Source organism: Mobula hypostoma, chromosome 2 (genome assembly GCF_963921235.1).
Source record: "Mobula hypostoma chromosome 2, sMobHyp1.1, whole genome shotgun sequence".
NCBI lineage: Eukaryota > Metazoa > Chordata > Chondrichthyes > Myliobatiformes > Myliobatidae > Mobula > Mobula hypostoma.
This window is the reverse complement of record NC_086098.1, coordinates 131,486,706-131,505,674: the sequence shown is the minus strand read 5'-3', so window position 1 is coordinate 131,505,674 and position 18,969 is coordinate 131,486,706. Positions and strand designations below refer to the sequence as shown.

Genomic DNA, 18,969 nt, shown 5'->3' with positions numbered 1-18,969 from the left:
ACCCAGGAGTACAAATCAAAATGCAGAGTTCATTGAAAGTGGTATGACAGATAATAGTGGACAAGGAGTTTTGTGTCACTGGTTAGGGCATCGATTATAGGAGTTGGAACACTATGCTGCATTTTGTACAAGGCTTTGGTGAGGCTACAAGGAAAGCTGTAGATGCTGGACATCTTGGGCGACAGGACTTGTAAGCTTACGTTTGGAGAACTGTGTACCGCATTGGTCAGCCTACTAGAGAAAAGGTGTGGTGAAACTCGACAGAGTGCAGAGAAAATCTACAAGGATGCTGCTAGCACTAGAAGGCCTGAGTCATATGGAGAGGTTGCCCAGGCTGGGTCTTTATTCCACAGTGAGTATGTATTCAGGGTGATGTGTAAATGGGATGAGTTGTCAGAGAAAGTAGTAGAGGCTGGTACAGTATAATAACAATATTTAAAAGACACAGACAGGTACATAGATAGGAAAGGTTTGGAAGGATATGGGCCAAAAGCAGGCAAATGGGACTAACTTAAGTGGGCACCTTGGTGAGCATGGATGATTTAGGCTGAAGGGTTTCTTCCATGCTGTATTACTCTAGGACTGTCTACATTAATTTACGAGTGTGAACAGGGAAGTGTTTCTGAGCCCTAGACTGGATTAGCAACAATGTTGAATGACTGAGCAAGGTTCAGGGTACAAAGAGGCCTAACTCCTGCTCCCGTTTCTTGTGACTTCCTTTCAAAGTAAAATAACCAAAGCAAAAATAAAGCTGACTATTTAAATCTGGGGTTCCCAACTTTATTTATGCCATGGTCCCCCACCATGAACCAAGGGGTCTGTGGAACCCCCGCCTTAAATGAATGTCTTTAATCCCATTAAGCCTGGTGTAAAGGTGAGAGGCCAGGTTGAAGTGTGTGTGTGTGTGTGTGTGTGTGTGTGTGTGTGTGTGTGTGGTCCCAGGGCTCAGCAATGACCAGCAAGAGCAAAGTGACAGTTCAGACGAGCTCACATCTGACTCCAGCACGTTCTCCACTTCTCTGCCCACTCCCAGTTCCCAACGGACTCGGTGACCAGCAGTCAGCCAATCCAACAACGTGCTTCAAGTGAACAGAACCTTCATTTCCCCCCATGGATGCTGCTTGACCTGCTGACTTCATCCATCATTTTGAGTGTGCTGCTCTAATCAGGCCCCGCAGTTTTGACGGAATGACAATTCCACTACAAGTTTCATCCACCTGAAACATCCAGCTTGTTTCTGTATCAGTAGGCGTTAACAGACCTGCAAGTAGTGGCGCTTTCTCTCAGCTCCAACAGCCTAGCTTCGATCCTGAACACCGCTGCTAACTGTGCATTCGCGCCATGACCATTTCAGTCTTCAGGACTGGAGAGGAAACTGGGGCACCCAGTTGGTACACTCGTCAATAAGCTGCTCCCGGTGTGTAGAGGAGGGTGGAGTTTGAGAAGGGGCGGTGGTTGAGTGTGGAGAGTGGAGGGGATAAAGTGTACTTGAGGAGATGCAATATACTGCACATGCTGGAATGCGGAGCAAGAAACAAACCAGTGGAGCAGCATCTATGGAGTGAAATGGAAATTTTAGGTCGAGACTCTTCACCTGGACTAGAGGATTAGTCTTAATTGATGCTTGATGTTGGCATGGATTCACTGGCCAAAGAGCCTATGTTTGTGCTCTGCGACTCTCTGACTGTCCAACATTGGACAGAACTTTCTCCTTGGAGATGGTAGTGAACCTCTTGAATTCTTTGCCCCTAGGGTGGTGGAGGCTGGATTATTTGATATTTTCGTGCTTTCTGTTTATTTTCAGGTTCCCTGCCTCTGAAGTTTTGCTTCTGAACTTTGGGGTACTTACCTTCTGTGAGCTGGGAGGACATTCTCACACAGTTGTAGGGCACCACAACACGGAAACAGGCCATCAGTCCAATTCATCCATGCTGACCATGGACCCATCAAGCTCATCCTAACTGCCTGCTTTTGGCCTATATCCTTCTGAACCCCTTCTACACATACTTGACCAAATATCTGTTATTGTACCTGAGTCAATCATTTCCTTTGGCTACTCATTCCATACGCACACCAGTCTATGTATGAAGAAGTTGCCCCTCAGGTCTCTTTTGAATCTTTCACTCATTACTTCTAGTTTTTAGTACCCCTTTCCTGGGTAAAAGACTATGTTCATTCAATCTCATGATTTTAAAAATCTAGTACTCTTTAGTACTAATATTAACTTTAGTACCTTATAAAGCATTAGTTTTGGCCATTAGAGTTTGCTCCACAGATATGGCAGGATGTTTCCAGGGTTGGAGATTTGTAGTTTTGAAGATTCTGGAAATTAAAAAAAAGACTGAATGTTGATGTAATTGGGTTTATAAAATAATTGGAGACTTGGACAGTGTTAGCAGCACAAATCTTTGCAAGGAAATTGGAAATGAGAAGCTATGGATTTGTTAATTTGTCGGAAGGATCAGGGAAGCGTTGAGGAAAATATTATTTCACTCAAGACGTCTGGAACTCATGATCTGTAAAGGTGAATACAGAAACCTTCATCGCATTTAAAAGGTAGTTGAATGAGCACAAGAGCTGGAACTGGCAGCTGCGACCAGAGAGTGGGGAGGGGAAGTTAAAGAACAGTGAGGAGACACAAGAGATTGCAGATGCTGGAGTCTGGAGCCACATACAAAATGCTAGAGGAAGTCGGCAGGTCAGGTGGCATCAAATGGAGGGAAATGGACGGTCAACATTTCAGATCGAGATCCTTCATCTGTACTGGACTGGATCTTTCAACTTACAGTTCATCTTTCGCGGGCGTGAATACAGTCAGACTAATGGTTCAATCCCGTCTTTGGGTGCTGTCTATATGGAGTTTGCACACTCTTCCTGTAGCTGTGAGGGTTTCCTCCAGGTGTTCTGGCTTCCTCCCAAATCCCAAAGATATGCTGATGGGTTGGTTAATGGGCCACTGTAAACTGCTCCTTGTGTGTAAGTGAGTTGGAGAATCTCAGGGAGCTGATGAGGATGTGGGAAGAATAAAACAATGGAATTAACATCAGGTGAGGGTAAATGGGTACTTGGTGGTCTGAATCACTGAAGATTCAAGTTTGTTTGTTGTGTGTGCATTGAAACATACAGTGAAATGCTGAAGGTCTTGTTCCTGTTTTGTATCTCTACAACTCTATTGTGTCCCGTGCTGGAAACGACAGATTTTCATGTTCCAGATCCAGTACTTCACAATGCTAAAAAAAAATGGCACTTTGTGTCTGAAGCCGCTTTTAGCTGCATTTCCAGACCTAAATGGCTTTCAGAAGACATTGCTCCAATTGGTGCTTTCTTGTAGAATTTTTATGCAAATTGAACCAAGGTCTAAGTGAACAGATGAGTAGACGGTGGGCTTTGTGACTGGAAGACACTGCAAACGGCACTCTTCTGCACCAAAGTAATCAATGTCTACTAGCTAATTCATGTGATTACATTGTCCTAAACCAGTGAAGTTTTTGTTTGTGGTTGTCTCTGTCCACTACGATGATACAATCATTAACTGGTGTTAATAGTTCCTCCAATCCTGGCTCTGATAGAGGTTATTTATGTGGGTGTGTATCAAAATGAAACTGCAGTGTAAAACCACTTCCTGCACTCATCAGGAGGGGATGTGCTACCTCACGATGAGTTTCAAATGAAATGCCTTCACAGGACAAGATCAGTGTGAATTCAAAGGCACCAATCTTCTAAAATATCAATTTATTTAATAAATACTAACACATACAATTTCGAATAGGAAAAGATCTGACTGTTCTTTTAAAAAAAACACAGAATAGTTAATTTTACAGATTTACAATGCCTTATCAAGGTCCCTGTGAGACATGTTGTACATCTCATAATGCTTTTGATCCATTCATCAGTTGATTTGCAGTGCTTCTTAATATAGCGTCCTTCTAACAGAACAATGATTTAATTATGGTCCCTTTGTATTTCTCTGCATTTGTGGCCCACCTTCCTTTCACTCACCTCTGCCCCCTCCCCTTGGCACACATAAACACACAGATTACTCTAATGAGATTGAGTCCTGCTGGAATAACTAACATAGAGATTAAAACTTCCCCTGCCATCTCAAGACATTAAATTTGTGGAAGCCCTGACTCTCTCTTCACGCTTGCCCATGGACTTTCACCAACACAAACTACCATCAGATTTGTCCTCCATCCGGGCTTGGTGCCCTGCACTGTAGACATGATCTATGTATTCTGGCTGACGTGAGGAGTACTAGGAATAAGGAAAAGGGCATTCCCACAAGATCAACATTCAAGTCAAATGTTTCCCCTTCACAAACCTCCCTGAAATATAATTAATGATACTTGAGTTCTAAGGTATTCAGATTTTGGCACCTGCTTTGGCACAGACACAGTTCATCACTGATCCCAAAGTGCTCCAGCAATAGCCACGGACCCTTGTAGCCCTTTAAAGCCCAAGTGCTAATTTAACCCTCCTAACCAACTGAGAGTCTCGAGAGCTGACAGAACCGAGTTATACTGCTGGCTTCACTTCAGTCCACAGAGTGATGACATAATTTAGTAATGACTGGACTATCCTTCTCACTGGATGCTGACAGACTCATACAAGCCACTGGCACCTCTTGCAGTTCCTTTCCTTTCATCTGTTACTTCTGGGTTTGTAGCAGAACAGTTCAGAATCCCTTCCTGAGAACCTGCAGTGACTACATCGCCAGTTCTAAAATACCCATGTCTACAAGAATTTGGTGCAAAAATCTCTCTGTAATCTTTTGGAAACAACTGTGGCTACAATTTCTACAAGGTTCATACCCTGCAGGATCGAGTCAGCTCAGCAGACTCTGTTTAAAAATAATGTCTCTCCCTTTACAAATCCATCCTGAAATAATATATATAGGAGAGAATGCAGATGCCGAAATATGAAGCAACAAACAAACTGATGGAGGAACTCAGCAGCATCTGTGGAGATCGCACCCAGATGCTGTAACCTCAGTGAGTTCCTTCAGCAAATTGGTGCTGAAGATAGAGTACTACCTATCTCAGAAGCCACTAATATGCACCTCTTTCTTCACTCACCTGAGAAAACCCTACTCTGCATATACAATCAAGGAGGAGCCTTGCATATACCCTCAAAAGTCAACAAGCAGGAGATAAAATTGCAAAGTCTGTTCTCATACAACACAAAGGCACTGCGTTGCCCCACCCACTGCCCCAGTCAGATTAGTTTGGACAGGCAGCCTCCAACAGGGCTTCAGGTGCTCACAGGGCAAATTCAACAGGCCACCTCGAGAAACTTCCTCCAAGAGATTTTCAAATGACTCAGTTTCAAACAGATGTTAGCCCTGCCAAAGTCTGTGCTCCAGATGTACAACAGGATCTGAGAGTTCATTCTCCCTTTCTCATTTCCTTCTCCATTTTCTTCCAAGCAATGTCACTGTAGCCCTTGCTCCTGTACACTCCTGCCATTTCTTCTAAATTGCAAATCCTACCCCCAACTTTCCACCCACCACCGCCCTAACAGAGCACTTCCTCCTTCTTTTTGCAGAATCATTTATGCTGAAAAGTCCGATTGCACTACCTATAAGTTAATCCTCTCTCACAGGACATACAGGGCTTCACCTTTTTATTCTTTCTGCAAGCTTTAAATTGCCCAGTGACTAATCCCCTGAGACCCCCTCCCCTCTGCTTATGCCAACGCTGGCAGTGAACTGTAAATCAGGCTTTGACTCATTATCCTGGCTTCCCAACGACACAGCACAGCATGAAGGCTAGCTTAATGTAGAAAACTTCCCAGTGAAGTGACACCTAAATACAGTAAAGGTGAACAGATCTATTTCCTGTTCTTGTATTCTCATTGTGGAATTGTGTCAGAAAATGGCTCCTTGTGCACAAGGTTGTGAAGAGAAACACAACACAGGCTCTGGGAAAATGTTGTAGAAGAGAGCGAACTTGAAATTTAGGCACCTGGTTCCCCGGAAGCAGAGACACGAGTAAATAGGGTGGTGAAGAAAGGTCCTGGGTTGCTGATCATTGAAATTAGGATGATAAATTGTGGTTGAACAAGACACTGAAGAAGCCACATCTGGAGCCTTAAGAGCACAAATCTAAAATCAGTGTTGTGCCTTTTTTTAAAAAAAATCAAAATTATCACTTCATTGGAGACCTGCTCTAACAATAAAACATTTATCCATGTTATTTTAATTAAGGAAGCTATAAATATAATTACAAAAGAGATTGAAAGTACCTGCTCTGACTCTTGTGGGAGACTGCTCAGATAGCTGTAGGCTGGTGAAGGCTCTAAACGGCTACTTATTTACTGGGAAAGAGAACCCAAGGTTCCTCAACCCTGCCCTCAGTCACCCATCCATTGCTCCCAACCGCAAGGGGAAAAGCAAAATAGAAATTTAACCTTGTTTTCCACCACACTCTCTCACAAGGAGAAACTTTGTACCTTTGTAAAAATGAGCTGACCTTCTCTCGTATCCACTTTGCCCTTATGTTAGGGAGCAGGAGAGAAATACAATGGGCTACCACCTTTCTAGTTCAACCTAACTATTGGAAGAAAAATAATCGAATGCCATACTAGGAAATGGGATCTGTCACCTGCCTAACAAATCCAGGCAATAAGAATGAATTCTGAGCTAAATGAAGTAGGTGCCCAAGAAATAAGCCAAAGTTTACCCTTCTTACTTCCTACAGTGCAGTGGCTTGTTCGTTTTATCCATTCTGCTTTGAAAGTTCAAACAGGCAAGAAAAGCCTCACAATGCATCCATTTCAGAAACAAATTTCACATGTCCTGTGATCTCATCAATCTGACCCATTAATGTGTGGAAGGGTTTTTTTTATTGCCTCTTTGACTCTGCTGAAAAGCTATTCCATGCCACTGTTTGAAGATGCCCTTGCCCAGTATTTGTCCTTTCACCAGTTTAGCCCAAGCTGGTTTTGAATAAAGTTCAGACACACACACACACTCACTTGTGCAGGAACACACACACAAACATCCATCCAGTGGTACATACAATTATACACATGCACATCCGCAGAGACACCTCTTCAATATTCAAAAGGCATTAAATTTACCAGACTTGCTCAAATCAGCAGGTAAGGAATTCAGCATGATCCCACTTCCAGTCCAACTGATTTTTCCCCCAATTTGCAATATATTTTAATTATTATTCAAAATTCTTGTAAAACTAAAGTTATAAATACTAAAATTAAGGTCAGAAGGCTAACTGCAGAGGGTATTCGTTATATGACGGACTGGTCCGACAAAAGCGGCCTACATTGTGACACAAATCCCTTTGCCCTATTAAATGCTGAAATCTGACAACCATTCTAGTATTGCAGAAATGCTCATTGTACTACCAACGTATTATCACAAGCATCACAAAATAATTCTGTTCTCTATTTTACACCAATATCAGGTTAGAGAGTTTCCCAGTCTACACCTCTTTGGAAATGAAAGGATTGCAGAGATGGAGTTAGCACAACCTTAAAACTAAGATCACTTGATGGTCCAAAAAAGACAATTATACATCACGCGGGTCACCAGGACATCCCTGTAGAGTAAATATTTGAAGACAGTAGAAAAAAAAACAGGAAAGCAAAATGATTTAAAATCGAGTTCAAAACGCAAGGGGTTGGCAGCCTTTGAAACTGTCCACTGTTGAGCGCATGGCGCTTTTCCACTGAGAGTGACAACCACTGATAGTCACAGATCCCTTAGTCTCTCTTTCTGTGATCGGCAATTACAAAAATGCTGCCCATTGTAAGGATTCATCAGTTACTTGAATTTCTTCTACTCCTTCCCCACCCCTAACCCTTCCCTACCCCATGAGTCTGAAGTGTTTAGAGATATTGCAATCCTGCGGGCTCCACTCGGTGGGAAGAGGTCCAGTTCCACAGGAGAGGCCACCTCCTCCCCTGCACTTGGGGGCTTGGCTGATGTGGTTGGTAGGGTGTTCAGAGGGCCAGCAAGGTGGGGGAGTTCAAGGAGTCCGAGGACTGGTCTCCACTACTGCTGCTCCTGCGGTGGGCCTTCGAGCAGGACTCTGAGGGTGACTCCTGTTCCAGACTGGGTACATTGGGATAGGTGAAGACCAAGCTGGGGGCACAGGGGGTGACACTGGGGGCAGGGGTCGAGGTGGCCACCACAGGAGTGTTGAGAGGTTCGGCCTCCGTGAAGAAGCTGTTGGCAATGCTGATCTCGGTCACCGGCTTGATGACGGACCTCTGTGTCTTGTTTGGGCCTGACCCGCCTAGATTGGCCTCCTCCTCAGGCTCCTGCTTGACCACCACTGCGTTTGCCGTCCGGCCTGCCCGTGGCTCAGGTGATGCCGACTGCCTCCGCCCCTCACCCCCCAGAGCCATTTTGCAGATGGGTTTGTGGGCGACCAGCATGAATTCCAGCTTCTCCTTCTCCTTCTGCAACACGGCGATCTCCTTCTGCAGCCCCGACTTCTCCTCCTCAAGTTTCTCTGTCTCCTGAGGGGCAAAAAAAAAGGATGGAAATCAATCTTTTGTCAAGGTGCAAGCAGGAGAAATTATTCTCTAAAGGAGGAACTGTTAAAGTAAGAACAGAGAGGTATTAATATCGGTTTATTATTGTTTCATGTACTGAGATACAGTGAAAAGCTTGTCTTGCATACTGTTCATACAGATCAAATTGTTACACAGTGCATTAAGATAGGACAAGGTTAAACAACAACAATCATAAAATTCTGGTTAGGCCACATCTGGAGTATTGCATACAGCTCTGGCTGCCACACTATAGGAGGGATGTTGAGGCTTTGGAGAGGATGCAGAAGAGGTTGACCAGGATGCTGCCCGGTTTAGAGGGCATGTGCTATCATGAGAGGCTGGACAAACCTGGGTTGCTTTCTCTGGAGTGGTGAAGACTAAGGGGAGATCTGATGGAGGTATACAAGATTATGCGAGGCGTAGACAGAGAGCATCTTTTTCATAGGGTTGAAATATCTAATACCAGAAGGCATGCATTGAAGGTGCTGTGAGGGGTAAGTTTTTTCACTCAGAGAGTGGTGGATGCTGGAATGTGCTACCTGGTGTGGTGGTAGTAGCAAATATATTAAAAGCTTTTAAGAAGACATTTAGATAGGCACTCGAAGGTGAGGAAGATGGAAGGATATGGACTTTGTGTAGGCGTAAGGGATTGGTTTAGTCGGCCATTTGATTATTAATTTATCTGGTTGGTACAGCATTATGGTCCGAAGGGCCTGTTCCTGTACTGTACTACGTTCTATGTAACAATACAGAATAAAACATCTTCATTCCAAAGGGACATCCCTTGGTTCCCCATTTCCTGCCACTTTAACGCCTCATCGCACTGCTACTCCTAGGAGTTTGTGGACTCCTATACTGCCCAATGCAAGCTTAAGGAACAGCATCCCATCTTCTGTCTGGGCACATTGTAGTCATCAGGACTCCATACAGAACTCTGCATCTTTACGTAAAAATTTCACAACTCCCCCATTCTTGTGTCAATGTCCTCAATCTCTAGTAGTTACCACCTCCCCCACCCAGTTTGATCTGCCTATCAGCAGCACACTTAATCTACTGCCTCCTCTACCCCCTCCCCCAACTAGTTCCAAATGTCCATGGAACTACCTGGTCCCACTATCATCTTCTTCACTGATCAGATTCCAGAGACAACAGATTCTGCCGACGCTACAAATTTTGAGCAATGCACACAAAAGTGCTTTTTATTTTATTTACAGATGCAGTGTGGAATCAGGCCTTCTGGCTCTTCAAGCCGAGCTGGCCAGCAAGCCCCGATAACCCCTGATTTAACCCTAATCTAATCACAGGACAACTTACAATGACGAATTAAACTACTAACCGGTACGTCTTTGGACTGTGGGAGGACACCGAAGTACCCAGAAATAGCCCACACATTCCACAAGGAGAACATACAGACTCTTTACGGATGACGTCAGAATTGAACTCGGATCTCTGACGCCCTGAGCTGTAATAGCGTCGAGCTATTAGCCACTATGTTACCATGGCACCCACATGCTGGAGGAGCTCAGCCGGTCAGGCAGCATCTGTGGACCTTGGTCTGAAATGTTGATTGCCTATTTCCCTCCAGAGAAGCTGCCTGACCTGCTGAGTCCTTCCAGCGTCTTGTGTGTGTTTATCAGATTCCAGTTACTGCAGCTTCATGTACTTTTCACTGTCCAGTCTCTGTCTTCACCTTCCCTGGCCATCCTTGCTTTATCTGCTTCTTTCTATCCCCCTCTTCTCTTCTACCAAGTACTGTCTCCCAACTCCAACCCTCCACCCTGCCATCATCTGCCTCCTCAGCCAATCCCACCTATCCCCTGCCAGTCCCTCTCCCCCTCACTTCTTTATACTGACCATCTACACCACCCACCCCAGTCCTGATACAGGGTCTTGAGCCAAAACATCAACAATCCCTCTATCTCCACAGATCTGCTGATTTCCTCTATCAGTTTGTTTTGTTTTGTTTTGCCTCAGATTACAGCATCTGCAGTCTCCTGTGTCTCTGTTCCCCTTTACTCATTAACCAACTTATCCCCTAAGGTCACACTCATTGCACCCTATCAGGAACAAAATCTTCCCCACCCTGCGGTTTAAGCACTTATTCTGTAGCTGTTACACTTTTATTCTGCACCATTACGTTTCTGTTAACCTCAGTGCACTCTGTAACCATTTGATCTGCATGAACAGTGTACAAGACAAGCTTCTCACTGTATCTCAGTACATGTGACAAGAATATACTATCACAAATGCCAATTTAGTTTCAATCCATAAATGCAGGGAATACAGTTCAAATCTCAGCTGTCAGCAGGACATGAAAATTTAGCTTTTATTTAAACAATACCACTTTCTCTTACCAAGTCCCCTCTTCCTTCACCTGTTTTGAAGAGCCAGACTTGATGCACAGAGAAAAACTTGCCCTTAGAAGCAATGACCAATCGCAAGAACGGGATAGGAAGACAGGCGGCGAGGAAAGCCAATAATGCAATAGGAATCTTGCGCCTGAACCAGATGGAGATGTCAGAGAGGCAAATGTTTAATGGTTCAAGCTGAGAAAGGGGAGCAAGAATGCAGTAATTGGATAGCAAGTCATGGGTTTGTGGGACCTCATAGTTTACACCTGTTCCAAGACACAGCGACACATTCGCATTACAGTCCCATCAAAGAACCAGCAACTAGCCAGATCCCACCATGCCATCATTACTGATAAACTCAGAACACAAGCTGGTGGAGTCTCAAGGTGCTGAGTCATTAATTATCATTTGTTTTAATTGTAAAACTTGGGCTTGAGGAGTCAGAGCCAACGGTATAACAAGCCCAGCGAGAAGAGGCTGAGATGTGACCTAGGTGAGGGTGAAACTCTCAGATTTCAGAGAGGAGGCACAGGTAAGGACAGGTAAGCTTTTTTTATTGTCTGTAAATCCTTAGTTCAGTGTAGACGGGATGGTTAATGTGATGAAATGCTCCTCCTGTGAGATGTGCGATTGCAGGTTACCTATGAGCCTCCTCGATGACTACATCTGAAGCAAGGGCACCCAACTTCAGCTCCTGACTGACAAGGTCAAGGAACTGGAGCTGATGAACTCAGGCAGAAAGCCTCATGGATGAAATGTTGTTGAGGTAGTCAACTCAGGAGTGCAGGAGATGGATGAAGGAAGGGGAGTAAGCTGTTCCCTGTGGCCATTCCCCTCAACAGCAAATATGTCCCTTTGGATACTGGTGGTTGGAGGTGGGAAAGGGGGTGGAGGGGAGGGGAAGGAAATGACCCAACAGGGTACAGCGGCTGCAGCCAGGCCTACTGTGGCTCACAAGGGATAGGTCAAGTCAATCAGGGCGGTAGTGACAGGAGACCCAATAGTTAGGGGGATGGGCAGGAGATTCGATGTCTGTAAAAAAGATGGCAGGATAGCGTGTTGTTTCCCAGCTGCTAGGGTCCAACTTGTCTTGGAGCGACTGCAGATTATTCTGAAGGGTGAGAAGCCGGAGGTCATGGGGTAGAAATGGGAAGGGGGGCGGGTCCTGCACAGAGAATACAGGAGTTCAGGAAAGGGGCTGAAAAGTAAGACCTCCAAGGTAGTAACCTCTGGATTACTCCTGTTGCCAGTGCAGGTCAGGGCAGAAATAGGAATGAGAGCAGAGGTGAATGAACGACTGAGGAACTGGCGCGGGGGGCACAGTTTCAGGTTCTTGGATCATCAGAACCTTTTCTGAGGCAGGGGTGACCTTCACCAAAGGGATGGTTTGCACCTAAATTGGAGGGGAACCAATATCTTGGCTGGAGGTTCGCCAGTGCTACTCCGGAGGGTTTAAACTAGCTTGGCAGGGGAATAGGAACCAGAGCACAGGTCAGAAAGGAAGGTAGATGTCAGGGCCAGTAAACAGGCAGGGTTAAAGTATTAGATACAGTAGTTTGAAGTGTGTGTATTTTAATGCCAGAAGTATTACGGGTAAAGGTGATGAACTCAGATCATGGATTAGTAGATGGAACCATGATGTTGTGGCCATTACATAGACTTCACTGAGACAGGGACAAGAATGGGTGCTTAATGTCCAGGAGGGTTTCTTAAATCAACCTGTAGATAGCCCAACAAGAGGAGGGGCTATACTGGACCTGGTGTTGGTTAATGAGACTGGCCAGTTCACCAACTTTCAGAGGGTGAACCATTAGGGGACAGTGACCACAACTCCTTAAGTCTTACAACAGCTATAGATAAAGCTAAGTACGGACCTTACAGGAGAGTATGAAATTGGAGCCGGGCAAAGTAAGAGAGCATTAGGCAGGAATGAGGGAGAGTTAATTGGGAACAGTGGTTTTTAGGCAAATCCACATCCAACATGCAGAGGGTGTTTAAAGATCAGCTGCACAGAGTACAGGATAGCGATGTTCCAAGCAGAAGGATGGCAAGGTAAATGAACCTTAGACGTCGAGGGAGGAGATGAAGTTAGTCAAGAAGAAAAAGGAAAAATATGTAAAGCTCAGGAAGCTCGAATCAAACAGAGCCTTTGAGGATTATAAAGAAGCTGGAAAAGAACTCAAGCAGGGAAATCCGAAAGCCAAGAGGGGCCATGAAAAGTTCTAGACAGGTAAGATTAAAGAGAATCCCAAGGCATTCTGTATGTACATCAGGAGCAAGAGGGTGGGTCCACTCAAGGATAAGGGGAGGAACATTTGCCTGGATGCAAAGGATGTGGAAGTAGTCTTTAATGTATAGTTTACATCAGTATTTACAAAGGAGAAGGATGTGGAAGGTAGGGAGATCAGTGTGGTGCATAGCAGTATGCAAGACCTTAAAGGTGTTGCTGGGTAGAGAAATCTTGGGGTCCTAGTTCATAGCTCCATGCTAGTGTCTACACAGGTCTACAGGGTGGTTAAGGTGGCTCAGGAAATGCTTGTTTTTACTAGTCGAGGCAATGAGTTCAAAAGCCAGGAAGTTACGTTACAGCTTTGTAAAACTCTAGTTGGGTAACATTTGGAGTATTGCATACAGTTCTGATTGCCCCATTATAGGAAGGATGTCAAGACTTTAGAGAGGGTGCAGAAGAGGTTTACCAAGATACTGCCTGGATTAGAGGGCGTGTGCTATAACAAGAGGTTGGAAAAACTTGGATTATTTTCTCTGGAGTGGCTGAGGGGAGATTTGATAGAGGTTTATAAAATTATGAGAGGCATAGATATAGTAGAGAGACAGTATCTTTTCCCCAGGGTTGAAATGTTTAATATCAGAGGGCATGCATTTAAAGTGGGTGGAGGTAATTTTAAAGGAGATGTGGAAGCCTGTTTTTTTTTAAACACAGAGATTAGTGGGGTGCCTGGAATGCACTTCCTGGGGTGGTGGTAGAGGCAGATGCATTAGGAACTTTTAAGAGGCATCTAGAAAGGCACATGAATATGAGAAAAATGGAAGGATATGAACATTGTGTAGGCATAAGGGATTAATTCAGTTGGCCATTTAATTAGTAATTTATTTGGTTGGCACAATACTGTGGACTAAAAGGCCTTTTCCTGTGCTGTACTGTTCTATGTGACCAGCTGGTGGTGTAGTGGCATCTACACTGGGCTTCAAGGCAGATGATCATGAGTTCAAACCCAGCCGGGGTAACAGCAGTATCTGTGTGCAAGAAAGGCCTGGCAATCTACATGAAAACCCTACAGATCCTATGGTCCATGAGGTCACGAAAAGTTGGACTCAGCTTAACAACTGAACAGCAACAACAAACTGTTCTATGTTCTATTTACTAACTGCTATCGTTAACCATGACCTTGGCTTATTTGGATCATTTCCCTATCTGTTAGTGATGACTTGGCGTAACCTGGTTCCCAGCTCTAGAGAGTCAGTGATGAGACTGATAGCTTTGGACCTTTCCTATCAGCTGTACCACAGGTTGTTTAGGGGAGGAGCTGCCACCATCTTCTCCAGTACGGTTGGGAGTTGAGCGATAAGTGTTGGCTTTGCCATCTTGTGAAAGTACATTAAAAAAGCTACAATTCCTGTATTTACCTTGGTCCTAACACACACGCAACTATACCTAGATGTGGTTCACAATTTGAGAAACACAGTACATCATATTCCCTGCATGTAACCTCCACATTCTATCCATGCAATATTCTCCAGTTCTCTACATATCATTGATAAAACGGGCTCGAACAGGGAGGCTATTTGGGTGGAATTGAGGAATGGGAAAGGTGTAGTAAAACTTATGGGGGTGTATTATAGACCAATATTCTACAGTATACCTCTACACTTCCTCCACGTAACACACTCCACACCACACTCCCTCTGTATAACAGTTTGCAGTCTATTTCCCTCCATTGTGGCTGCCTGACTTGCTAAGTTCCTCCAGCATTTTTCCAGCAGAATCTCCTGTGTTTCCACCACACACCTCCAGGGGAGCATCTTTGCGAAAGGTCCCAGCACACTGTACACCTTTCGTGTAACGCAGTCCAACACAATGTTCACCATGCTCCACACAGCCTGTTTCTCCTCCTGAGTGGAACACGCTCCCGCCATGGGCTCTGTTCCAAGTAACATGTTCCTGCTGTGACACACCCCTTTCCAACAAACTCCAGCTTGCTGCTTCCTCCTTTCCAGCTGTGACTACCCACCCATGCAATATGTTGCATTCCATGATCCCTGCCTGTATAACACACTCCAGTCCGTGATGCCCCCCTCGTACGACATGTTTCAATCCACAGCTCTATTCATGCACGTCATTCTGGTCCACAACTCCCCAGCCACATGATAGACCCAACCCTGCGATCGTCTCCACATGGCACACCCCAATCCATGACACAGTCCAGTCTATGAGGCAGTCTCTGTATAACAGCAAGTGATTCCCCTCTGTGCAACATGCTCAGCCCATGCATCATTACATGTGTGAACAACCTCTGTGTAAACCTCACTGACACCTAAGATCTCATCTCCGGTGAGAAGCATCAATTCTGCGGTTAATCCCGGGTAAACCCTTCAACCCAGGTTAATGCCTACTGGCACCCACCAAACCTTGCTTTATCATGGTGAGACTTCCAACCTCTGCTCTAGCCCAGTTTAAACTCTGTAGAATTGTAACTTGGCACTATTCAGTTTCAACACATACCACTGGAACACTTTTGCACAATCATTGACAGAGAACCGAGTCAAACAGCATGAAAGCAGGCCCTTCTGCCCAACTAGTCTGTGCTGACTAAGGTGCTCATTCCAGCTCGTTCAACTTGCTAGCCCTTGGGCACCACGGTCGCGTAGCCGTTAGCGCAACACTCTTACAGCTTGGGGCGTCAGAGTACAGAGTTCAATTCCGACATCATCTGTAAGGAATCCTCATTGTGCAATGTGTGTGTTTTCTCCAGATGCTCTGGTGTCCTCCCACAGTCCAAAGTCGTACCAGTTAGTATCTCAATAAATATATCAGTAACCCTCCAATCCTTTCGGATCCAAGTACCTGTCCAACTGTCTTTTCAATGTTGTTTCTGCATTGGCCTCAACCACTTCCTCTCACTGGTCATTCAACATATATAACGCCCTTTCGGTATGAAGTGTTTCCTCTCAAGTTCCTACTAAATCTCTCCCTCTCTTCTTAAAGCTATGCCTTCTGGCTCTTGATTCTCCAACCCAGGGGAAAAGGAGTGAGTGCATTCACTCTATCTATGCCTCTCAAAATTTTAAAGAACTCTATAAGGTCACCTCCCAGAATCCCACTCTCCAAGGAAAAAGTCCCACCTTGTTCAATCTCCCCCTATAACTCAGCGCCCCAAGTCTTGGCAACATCCTTGTAAATCTTTTCAGATTGATCCAATAGGAAGCAATATAATTATGGAAGCCCCAATGTGCAGCATTTCCAGAGGCTGCAGAGAATTCTAAGCCTTGGCCATTCTATCATGAGCAAATCTCTCCCCTCCGTTGAGGTCATTTTCAAGAGGTGCTGCCTCAAGGCAGTGGCCTCTCTCACTAAGGACCCACATAATTCAATACGTGTCCTCTTCTCATCACTACCCCTGGGGAGAAGGTAAGGGAGCATTAACACCTATATCCAATGATTCAGAATCCGCTTTCTCCCCTTTGCCATCAGATTTCTGAATGATCCATGAACCCACGAACACTCCCTCACTATTTCTTTCTTCACACTAGTTACTGATTTTTGTAGTTTACTGTCATGTTATGAGTTTGCACTACACTGCTGTCGCAAAACCACAAATTTCACATCAAATAAATGATAATCATTCTGATTCTGAATATCTATTCAAGCAACAAAGTCAAGTTACTACTGACTACTGAACCCCAACAGGATGTTGGAGACTTTGGATCCCAGAGAATAAGGAAGAGGGAGACGCGGCACCTCGAGGAGAGTGTCTTTTAGCAGATCTTATGCTTCAGATTTTAAATGGACACCAAGGTTTCTAATATTTTGAGCAGGAAGCTATGGTCATTCTGGCAGTGAGTTGGTCTCTATCCCATGAAAGGAAATGCCCATGTCTCAAAACTGGCTCGCAGACATTTGTAAATAAAGGACCATTAGCCCTGTTTGAAGGGCTCTATGCACGTTTGTAAAGTCTAGGTCATTGATCCTAAGTGTGGAAACCTGAGGCCCCCTACTAGGCCATTTCCAAATGCACTACAGTGACACAATGTCACCCAGATTTTCACTACTATAACAACATCACCGACCCCCCCAACCTGTTCCTACACAATCTGCACACCCACTACTCCTTCTTCCACTCCCCCAACTCCAAAATTTGAGATTTAGAGCTCTTGCAGACTGTGACAAGACTCAAGCTGCTAATCATAGAACTTGAAAAATTTATATGCAAGCTAATGTTATTGTTGCAAGGCGCCAGAGTTTAAGCAGTGAAATATTGCCTGTCTACTGACAGCTGGGGCATTAGGTGTGGTGGTGTTCGTTTTAAATTGGCCCAATGATCTCTGAGGTGAGAGACTGAGACAGGAGGTGGTTCTGGCTAGGTTGAGCAAATGATTGCTCAACTACTGACAAGCTTTCTCTTGTTAATTCGAAACAAAGAAGGCATCTGTTTCTCAACACTCTTCCCTGGAAGTTGACCTGCTCCAAACACAGAGCATTTTTAATGCAAGACCCTGCACGTTGCTTTTCAAGGCATGAAAAGTCATTCTGGTTTATCATTTCAGGTAGCCTGATTCCTAGACTTATCTCAGTCTGCTCTACTGATATTAAGCAGTAGGCTTTCACCAATATGTTCAAGTACCACTGTCTGGTGTAGGCAGGGGATGTCCAGATCAAGGCTCGAGAGGAACCGTCAAACATGCAGTCATACCTTCCAAACCGGATAGGACAACCAGATTAGTTACCAGTGGGAAACTAATTTGCCCATTTATAAATTCTCAGACATATCAATACAGCTGGATCAGGACACAGCATTCCCAACTGGATCACTACATCTGGATAATTAGTACATTCACAACTGGATCAAGACAGTCAACTCAATATTTTTCCAAATGACTGGATCTGTACGTTTAGAATAATAAATTTCAAACTGGATCAGTACACTCCAAGTAATACATTTCCAATCAGATCAGTACACTTATATTAATACATTCAGAATGCCTGGATAAACAAATTCTTAACTAAAGCTACACACACAAAATGCTGGAGGAACTCAGTAGGTCAGGCAGCATCTATGGAGAAGAGTGAACAGTTGACACAAAGACTTGTGCTTCTTCCCTTTCCCTCACCTTCTTACTCTGACTTCTCCTTTTCCTTTCCAATCCTGATCAAGGGTCTCAACCCAAACCGTTGACTGCTTAAGGCTGATTTATACTTGTGCATCAAATAGACGCCGTAGGTACGGCACAGTGGCACACCCTATGCTGTACTCTATGCAAACCCTACGCCGTAGCCTAACGTGCACCTCTCCCAAAATGTAACTAAGCGTCACGGCGACACAGACCGAACAACTGTGATTGGTCCACTTGGTAGCATCGCATTTCCTCATATGCTGCAATAGCTTCCCTTTGGGCGACTGAAGGAACTCCGGCTGCAATGCTTTCCATAAAGCTTTACAGACCTCCGAAATTATGGAGGACCCTGTGCTTGACGCCAGTTTGTAGCTAGCTGCTACAGCCTGTTGACTTCCACCTGAAGGTAAAACTCAAATGGTGATTGCCAGTCTCTGAGTATACTGTGCGTACACTGATGCGATATTAATGGTTGGAGACGATGAACCAAATCGTCAAATCTACCTGCTGACATCCAAAAGTATTGAAATGTATATTCCATGTCTCTCAGTGGCCGGACAAGCACAGAAAATTCACCCTCCTTCAGTTTCAGTCGCCATTGTTTGAAGTTTGAGTTTCTTCATGTTGAGTTTCAACACGGAGAAACTCAACACGGTGGCATAGAAACCCCACCGCCAACTAGCGTTTTGGTGGTGAATTGCAGCATGATGCAGACACACCAACGCACAAGGATAAATACCCAACAGCG

The 18,969-nt window shown here is 44.7% G+C and overlaps 1 protein-coding gene across 4 annotated transcripts in view; it reads right to left on the bottom strand.

The window, feature by feature from the left end:
• Positions 1 to 3,722: 3,722 nt before the first annotated feature.
• fosl2 (FOS like 2, AP-1 transcription factor subunit) overlaps positions 3,723 to 18,969 on the bottom strand; it is a 37,627-nt gene continuing 22,380 nt past the window's right edge. For all 4 annotated transcript variants that reach the window (XM_063040674.1, XM_063040676.1, XM_063040677.1 and 1 more), the window contains exon 4: positions 3,723 to 8,484. In XM_063040674.1, coding sequence (XP_062896744.1) covers positions 7,963 to 8,484 — 522 coding nt within the window. In that variant the 3' untranslated portion in view covers positions 3,723 to 7,962. The remainder of the gene's footprint in view (positions 8,485 to 18,969) is intronic.